General features: G+C 47.6%; 1 protein-coding gene across 1 annotated transcript; it reads right to left on the minus strand.

Annotated features, from left to right (window-relative positions):
• Positions 1-1,760: 1,760 nt before the first annotated feature.
• Positions 1,761-8,875, minus strand: LOC140455394 (radiation-inducible immediate-early gene IEX-1-like). The gene is made up of 2 exons (XM_072550200.1): positions 8,181-8,875; positions 1,761-4,699 (listed from the first exon to the last, which is right to left on the minus strand). The coding sequence occupies exons 1-2, from the start codon at positions 8,361-8,363 to the stop codon at positions 4,436-4,438; spliced, it is 447 nt and encodes a 148-aa protein (XP_072406301.1). The 5' UTR covers positions 8,364-8,875; the 3' UTR covers positions 1,761-4,435.
• Positions 8,876-9,347: the final 472 nt, after the last annotated feature.

Genomic DNA, 9,347 nt, shown 5'->3' on the forward strand with positions numbered 1-9,347 from the left:
CACTTTTAACTGTTTCAAGACATCCAGCACTTCCTCCTCTGTAATTTGGACATTTTGCAAGATGTCACCATCTATTTCCCTACAGTCTATATCTTCCATATCCTTTCCCACAGTAAATACTGAAGCAAAATATTCATTTAGTATCTCCCCCATTTTCTGTGGCTCCACACAAAGGCTGCCTTGCTGATCTTTGAGGGCCCTATTCACTCCCTAGTTGCCCTTTCGTCCTTAATATATTTGTAAAAACCCTTTGGATTCTCCTTAATTCTATTTTCCAAAGCTATCTCATGTCCCCTTTTTGCCCGCCTGATTTCCCTCTTAAGTATGCTCCTACTTTCTTTATACTCTTCTAAGGATTCAGTTGATCTATCCTGTCTATGCCTGACATATGCTTCCTTCTTTTTCTTAACCAAACCTTCAATTTCTCTAGTAATCCAGCATTCCCTATACCTACCAGCCTTCCCTTTCACCCTGACAGGAATATACTTTCTCTGGATTCTTGTTATCTCATTTCTGAAGGCTTCCCATTTTCCAGCCATCGCCTTACCTGTTAACATCTGCCTCCAATCAGCTTTCAAATGTCCTTGCCTAATACCGTCAAAATTGGCTTTTCTCCAATTTAGAACTTCAACTTTTTGATCTGGTCAATCCTTTTCCATCCCACTATTTTAAAACAAATAGAATTATGGTCGCTGGCCCCAAAGCGCTCCCCAACTGACACCTCAGTCACCTGCCCTGCCTTATTTCCTAAGAGTAGGTCAAGTTTTGCACCTTCTCTGGTCGGTACATCCACATACTGATTCAGAAAATTGTCTTGTACACACTTAAGAAATTCCTCTCCATCCAAACCTTTAACACTATGGCAGTCCCAGTCAATGTTTGGAAAGTTAAAATCCCTGCTGTAACTACCCTATTATTCTTACAGATAGCTGAGATCTCCTTACAAGTTTGTTTCTCAATTTCCCTCTGACTATTGGGGGGTCTATAATACAATCCCAATGAGGTGATCATCCCTTTCTTATTTCTCAGTTCCACCCAAATAACTTCCCTGGATGTATTTCTGGGAATATCCTCCCTAAACACAGCTGTAATGCTGTGCCTTATCAAAAATGCCACTCCCCCTCCTCTCTTGCCTCCCTTTCTATCCTTCCTGTATTATTTGTATCCTGGAACATTAAGCTGCCAGTCCTGTCCATCCCTGAGCCATGTTTCTGTAATTGCTATGATATCCCAGTCCCATGTTCCTAACCATGCCCTGAGTTCATCTGCCTTCCCTGTTAGGCCTCTTGCATTGAAATAACTGCAGTTTAATTGATTAGTCCTACCTTGTCCCTACCTGCCCTGACTGTTTGACTCACTTCTGGTCTCAGCTGTACCCATCTCAGACCGATCTCTTTCCCCACTACCTCCCTGGGTCCCCCCCCCAGTTGGACTGAAGGGTCTGTTTGCGTCCTGTCTGACTCGATAAACCTTCAACCAATTACCTTCAACCTGATCATAAGCAGCACTGAGCTCAAACCAGACTGTGCCAGTAAAGACGAGGGTAGCTTGCAAATATCTGAATGTTATTTCATTCAGACCATTGGAATCTTGGGTCAGAGAATGGTAGTGCATTTTGGATCGCCAACTTTCAGATCTCCACATCTCTACTCACTGAAAAAGGACTTTTTAAAATCCAGTTTGAAGCCAAAGAAGTGAGCAACATTTGCATCATTTATTTATATGTAGAATTCAAATCTAAATACAATAAATAGGCCATCCAATAAAATACATTATATTAAATATGACAATGCAGCAAAATAAATTAAATCACTTCAATGAACCAATTAGAAGCCTTCCATGTCATAAAAATTCCATCGTTTTGTTCCCCGTGTCACGAAGTGGAACAGTGGAACTAATCCTATTAAAGTCCAGTATTCTGTCAGCAAACCGCAATGCTGTGGGTAGAGTGCCAAATTAGGGATAAAGTGAAAAGGGAAGCGAATGAAACTGGAACTCTGAAAAAGAGTCATACCAGCCTCGAAACATTAATGGTGTTTTTCTCTCTTCAGAGGTTGCTAGATTTGCTGAGTTTCTCCAGCATTCTCAGTGGGTATCTCAGGAAGAAATAAAGCCTGGATTAAAGAGTGGAAGGAAAACTGGATTCTTCTCTTCTTCTTAGAAGTTTCAATAATAGTGAAAAAAAAGGGACAATTTTAAGTCACAAAGACACTGTTTGCCACAAAAAGGAGGAGGTTCATCAGGGCTGGTCAAAAAAAAATTGAAACGGACAAGTCCAAGTATACGTGACTAGGAGGGTGCCGCATAGACAGTTCCCTGCAACCGCAGATTGCGGTGGTTCATGGACTCCCGGCCCAACTGCTTGTTCTGTGGAGTCCGTGGACTATGTATATATTGGGTGTGGGCGCTTGCACTCCCTTTTTGATTTTCTTAAAAACCTCCTTCGCTGTTTTTGGCTGCACTTCAGTCCCACGCTCCTGATCTTCCGGCACCCGGTGCGGAGGAGGGAGGGTAGGTCAAAGGATCTCCTCCTGGGCCTGACCAAACTAGCCATAAACAGGTCCAGGCAGTGGTCCATGGGGGGGGGTCATTAGGGCCAACTGCCTGCCCCTCTTCCGCGGTTACATTAGAGTCCAGGTGTCTCTGGAAAAGGAGCACAGCGGTGTCCACCAACACCCTGGAGTTGTTCAGGGAGAGGTGGGCGCCGCAGGGAGTGGAGTGTATTATTTCCCCCCCCCCCCCCCCACCTCTATTTTGATTTAATCCCCACCCTCCCCATCACTGTTTGGTCATGCAGCAATGCCCTCTGGGAAGGGCACTGCTTGTCACTGGCCACTTGGATGTTTCCTTTCTTCCTGGTGGTGGGAATTGAATAAAGATTTGTACACCTTGTGGTCTTTCAGTGTGTCTCACACCTGCACACACACAACATGGGTGCTGAGGGGGGGGAGGGGGATATAAGCACTACCACAGGTAGGTGATAGTGTTGGGGTAAGGAAAGAAATATAGGTGACGAGGGTAGTTTGCAAATATCTGAATGTTATTTCATTCAGACCATTGGAATCTTGAGTCAGAGAGTGACAGTGCATTTTGGATCGCCAACCTTCAGATCTCCACATCTCTACTCACTGAAAAAGGACTTTTTAAAATCCAGTTTGAAGCCAAACAAGTGAGCAACATTTGCATCATTTATTTATACGTAAAATTCAAACTTAAAGACAATAAATAGGCCATTCAATAAAATACACTATATTAAATATGACAATGTAGCAAAATAAATTAACTCACTTCAATGAACCAATTACAAGTCTTCCGTGTCATAAAAATTCCATCGTTTTGTTTCCCGTGTCACAATACTGAAGTGGAACTTTAGCACTCATCCTATTAAAGTCCAGTGTTCTACCAGCAAACCACAACGCTGTGGGAAGAATCGTCATCATGATTGATACCAGGAACATTTAGTTTCTGTCTGAGGAGACATATCATCAAGAAAGATTTCACCTAGTTTCAGGTCGTCATCAACCTAACTCACCAGAAAGATTTGGAAGTCAGACGTGAAGACATTTGCTTATCTGCCACTAGATGGTCACGGGCACTGGCCGGAGGTGTGGAATTGAGATTAACAAGGTAAGGGGGAGGTGACATCTGATCTTTTTACGTAGAACTCTGCCTTGACTCGTAGTTCTCCCCATGATTCAGTGGAGGTTTCAAACAGGTTACCATTCAGCTAATGCGGGTCGGTGTGGACTTGTTGGGCCGAAGGGCCTGTTTCCACACTCTAAGTAATGTAATCTAATGAGAACGTCATTAGTTCCTACACAAACAGTGTGTTAATTGCAGATGAGACGTCATTCTATTAAGCATACAGCGTTAGAGGATGGATATTCCCCCACCCACCCCCAAAAGCCAATCTGATTAAAGTTCTTGCGAACCACGCCCTGCTCAAGAATAAAGTGCTGCAGAAACAGCGAGGGCAATTAAGTTAAAGATACCCCAAATACTTTACAGGCCTCAGATTGAAGAACTGCATTCCTCATTATTACTTGGATTTGTTAGCTTCACCCACTCACCCGGCGAGGAGCAGGTGACAAAATTATTACAGAATCGACGTGTTCGGACACGTTGTGACACGTATCTGAAGGAGTTGGAACTTGAACCTGGTCCTTCTGGCCCGAAGCTAGGGACACTACCACTGCGCCAACTGGGAAAGCGCAGTGTGGCGTGCCAGTCACATCTGGATGCTGGCAGTGGAGGGAGCCATTTGAGTTAGCCCCAGTCCCCCACTGATGTGCCCACTTGGGGAACAATGGTCAAGTCTTTGGTGTGGCCAGGGATCAGGCTGCAGAGGGAGGGGAACCAGGCAAGCTGTTGAACTCAGTGACAGGAGGGAAGAGAGACGGTCACCACTGCACGCTTTCCAACCGGTGGGTGCACGTCAAAGAGTACGGACCGTGGTGTTGTCTGCAGTTCCTCCTGGGACCGTCAGTATGCAGACAGCAGCCGAATCCAACGTGAAAACCAGCTGAGTGGGCGGGGAGGGTTCTTCATTGCTGGTCTCCAGCCGCGGTGCCTCCAAGATGGGACTGGCCTCCTCTTCCCCAGGCTCGGTAGCGCTGTACACCTGCAGGATCACAATGGACAGCAGCAGCAGGTACAGCCTCTTAGCCATGTCCTTCTTGGTGGGAAGGGATTTCCGAGACTGTGAAGCCAAAGGAAGGGAGAGAGCTGGTTAATGGCTAGGTAGGATCAAGAACACCCCAAAGAATGCAAAGCAAGGGTGTCGGGTTGCTACCAGCTTTCTGCAGAAACTTTCTGTTAATTTGGCATTGGCCCTGATTGCCCCAGTATTAATCTTAACCCAAGTGACAGGATTGGAGAGAAACTTGGTTTCCCACCCCACCCATTCAGCGACGGGTGCTCAAAATGAACATCAGTTTTCACATTTCTGTTTTGAAATATTCAGTCGTGGGTGCGGGTGTCACTGGCTGGCCCGGCAATTAACACCCATCACCTTGAGAGGTTGGTGGTGAACTGCCTTCTTGAACCGCTGTAGCTCATCTGCTGTAGGAGCACGCAGCTGTTAGAGAAGGAATTTCAGGATTTTGTCCCAGTGACAGTAAAGGAACAGCAATGTATTTTCCTAGTCAGGATAGTGAGTGGCTTGGAGGGGAACTTGCAGGGGGATGGTGTTCCCATGTATCTGCTACTTTTGCCCTTTCTAGATGGAATTGGTCATAGGTTTGGAAGGTGCTGTCTAAGAAACTCTGTGAAATTCTGCAGTATGTCTCATAGATAGCACACACTGCTGCTACTGAGCGTCGGTGGTGGGGGGGAGTGGATGTGGTGCCAATCAAGTGGGGGTTGCTTTGTCCTGGATGGTGTCGAGTTTCTTGAGCATTGTTGGAGCTGCCCCCATCCAGGCGAGCGGGGAGTATTCCATCATCCCCCTGATTTGTGCCTTGTCGATGGTGGGGCAGGCTTTGGGGAGTCAGGTGGTGAGTATTCCCAGCCTCTGACCTGCTCTTGTAGCTGCTGTGTTTATGTGGTAAGTCCAGTTGAGTTTTTGGTGAACATTCACCCCAGGATGTTGATAGTGGGAGAGTGAGAGAGTGGGATAGTAATGGCATTCAAAATTAAGGGGCAAGAGTTAGATTCTAATTTAGTCGTGAACTACATTGCTGACAGCCAGTCCCATCCCTCTCTCTTGACTCTTCCACTGTCTCTGCAAGAGATTGACATTTACACAATTAAACATGGTCTTCAGTGCTTGTTTCCCATGTAAGATTCTGTTAATTCATTTTTTTTAAGATTAGAATCAGTCTAAACATTATGGCACAGACAGCAGCATACAGGGGGCTAACACCTTCAGCACATCATCTGGGCTGACACCACTTATTAAAGTTAACCTGAGCATGTAACTTTTTTTTAAAAAAAGTTTTGTGATTGACATGTGAAAAAGGTGAGCTGAAAATGTGTTGCTGGAAAAGCACAGCAGGTCAGGCAGCATCCATGGAGCAGGAGAATTGACGTTTCGGGCATGAGCCCTTCTTCAGGTATGCCCTTCCTGAAGAAGGGCTCATGCCTGAAACGTCAATTCTCCTGCTCCTTGGATGCTGCCTGACCTGCTGTGCTTTTCCAGCAACACATTTTCAGCTCTGATCTCCAGCTCCTGCAGTCCTCACTTTCTCCTATATGAAAAAGGTGAAACTGACACGGTCATTCTAACAGATGAGGGACTTAAACAAACAATTAAAGTATTTTTCAATGTTTAATGGGTGGCACGGTGGCACAGCAGTTAGCACTGCTGCCTCACAGTGCCAGAGACCTGGGTTCAATTCCTGCCTCAGGCGACTCTCTCTGTGTGGAGTTTGCATATTCTCCCCGTGTCTGGGTGGGTTTCCTCCCACAATCCAAAAATGTGCAGGTTAGGTGAATTGGCCACGCTAAATTGCCCATAGTGTTAAGGGAATGGATCTGGGTGGTTGTGCCTCAGCAGGTCGGTGTGGACTTGTTGGGCCGAAGGGCCTGTTTCCACACTGTAAGTAATCTAATCTAAATAATTTCAGTTACATCACACTGTAAACTTTTGCTATAAATTCTGTGTCTTACAATCGTGTACTATACAACCATCTGGTGAAGGAGCAGCGCTCTGAAAGCTAGTGCTTCCAATTAAACCTGTTGGACTATAACCTGGTGTTGGGTGATTTGTAACTTTGTTTCCCTGTTGACTGACTTCACTGCTCATCCCAACAATCGTCTCGAGACTAAAACAGCAAGTTTGCAATTTGGTCAAAACCTCACCTGTGTTTTCAAAAACATCTCCAGTCTGTCTATATCTGCAAATCATAGAACCCCTACAGTGTGGAAGCAGACCATTCAGCCAAGTCAACGGAACCCTCCGAACAGCATGTTACCCAGGCCCTCCCAATCCCTTGTAACCTTGCATTGCCTATGGCTAAACCACCGAACCTACACATCTTTGTCACTAAGGAAGAGTCAAACCCATGTAGGCATGGGGAAAGAATGAATGCCCCTCTCCCCCCCCCCCCCCCCCCCCCCCCCCACCACACACACATTAACAGCACAGAGGTGGAACGAGTGGAGAGTGTCAAGCTCCTGGGAGTGGTCATCCACAACAAGCTTTCTTGGACTCTTCATGTGGACCCACTGGTTACAAAGGCCCAACAACGTCTCTTCTTTCTCAGGCAGCTGAGGGAATTTGGCATGATGGTGAATACCCTTACCAACTTTTATAGGTGCGCCATCAAGAGCATTCTGTCTGGATGTATCAGTACCTGGTAGGGTAACTGTACAATTCAAGATCGGAGATGGTTACGGAGAGTGGTGAACTCGGCCCGGACAATCACAAAGGCCAAAATCCCATCTATCGAATCCACCTACCAGGCCCGCTGTCAAGGAAAGGCCGCCAGCATTCTTAAAGATCCATCCCACCCTGGCAATGTTTTTCTACAACCTCTACCATCGGGGAGAAGGTACAGAAGCCTGAACACATGCACCAGCCAGTTTCGAAACAGTTTCTACCCTCCTGTTGTTAGAATACGGAATGATCTCACAAACTCTCAACATTCGTCTGTACCTGTGTTTTTGTTTTTGCCACTTATTATTTACTTATCTATGCTACTTAACTCTGTGATCTGCCTGTTGTACTCGCAAGACAAAGGTTTTCACTGTGCCTCGGTACACGAGGCAATAATTTCAATTCAAGCTCCACACAGACAGTCGCCCGAGGTATAGAACTGAACCCAGGTCTCTGGCGCTGTGAGGTAGCAGTGCTAACCCAGCGAGCCACCATCTCCTCCAACCGCGAAACCCACTCACATCGGGGCACTCCCCTAATGCTGGCCTGGTGTCCATCTCTCCTTCCCCCCCCTCCCCCAAGTTGAACCACTTGGCTGGGTGTGCCTTGAATGTGACAGCATTGGAATTTCCTCATTAACCTCGCCAATCCTTCTTCCAAGGCATTCCCACAATCCTTTGGTCAGGTTACCCATTGAGTTCTCTCATGGCTTGGCGCATCTGCTTGGTTCCTCTGAAGGCGCTACATAAATGCAACATGGGGCTGTTGAGTCAAGCGGCAGCTTCCCCACCCTTCCACCCCGTGCCTCTGAAACAGCGAACAGTCTGTAGGACATGGCTTCAGTAACAGCTCGGATTCTGACCTGGTAGAGCGGATAGAGCACCTTCAGTGACCGCCTCTTGCCCCTGTGGTTGGGTTTGTGCTCCGGGATCGGCTCGAAGGTGAAGATCTCCGGGTCGGTGCTCCTCCGGCTGCTCAGGCTGTAGGGCTGCCCTGCCGGGGGATGGAGCTGCAGGGTGAGAGGGAGAGAGTGGGAAGAGCGCATCGCTCACTCAACCGGGGACACAAGGAGAAAGCAACTCCCCCCGCTCTGTCCACGGTACACCCACAGCTCTCTGCCTGTCCACTGTACACCCACAGCTCTCTGCCTGTCCACTGTACACCCACAGCTCTCTGCCTGTTCCCCACTCTGTCCACTGTACACCCACAGCTCTCTGCCTGTTCCCCACTCTGTCCAATGTACACCCACAGCTCTCTGCCTGTCCAATGTACACCCACAGCTCTCTGCCTGTCCAATGTACACCCACAGCTCTCTGTCTGTCCCCCACTCTGTCCACTGTACACCCACAGCTCTCTGTCTGTCCCCCACTCTGTCCACTGTACACCCACAGCTCTCTGTCTGTCCCCCACTCTGTCCAATGTACACCCACAGCTCTCTGCCTGTCCCCCACTCTGTCCAATGTATACCCACAGCTCTCTGCCTGTCCCCCACTCTGTCCACTGTACACCCACAGCTCTCTGCCTGTCCCCCACTCTGTCTACTGTACACCCACAGCTCTCTGTTGTTGCTCTCCCTGTGTACTGCACACCGGCAACTAACTGGAACTCCAATGCGAGCAGAACCTCTACAGAACCTCTTTCCCTGAGAACCTGATTGGCTAGTGGCCGTTCCAAGCCCCACCTCCCCTCCGTTCTGATTGGAAGGTGTGATTTGGGGGTGGGAGATGAATTCTGGGGAGGAAGTGGTCTAATGCAACTGAAGGTGGACAGAGGCAGAAGTGTGACGACGCCAGGTTACAGTCCAGCAGGTTTATTTGGAATCATACAAGCGCTGTCCCTCCTTCAGGTGCACTGAGAGAGAGAGAGAGCACAGGCGGAGAGATTAAATGATCATACAACCGAGATATGGGTGGAGTGTCAGATAATAAGTCTCCGCAGGTGACCAAGAGTGTTCGACAGAACGAAAATTGTTTAGAAAGTTAGCGTCAGTGCTGTGCTGTCATGAAGGAATATGCAAAAGGTGACATCT

The sequence above is a fragment of the Chiloscyllium punctatum genome, chromosome 30, assembly GCF_047496795.1.
Source record: "Chiloscyllium punctatum isolate Juve2018m chromosome 30, sChiPun1.3, whole genome shotgun sequence".
Classification (NCBI taxonomy): domain Eukaryota; kingdom Metazoa; phylum Chordata; class Chondrichthyes; order Orectolobiformes; family Hemiscylliidae; genus Chiloscyllium; species Chiloscyllium punctatum.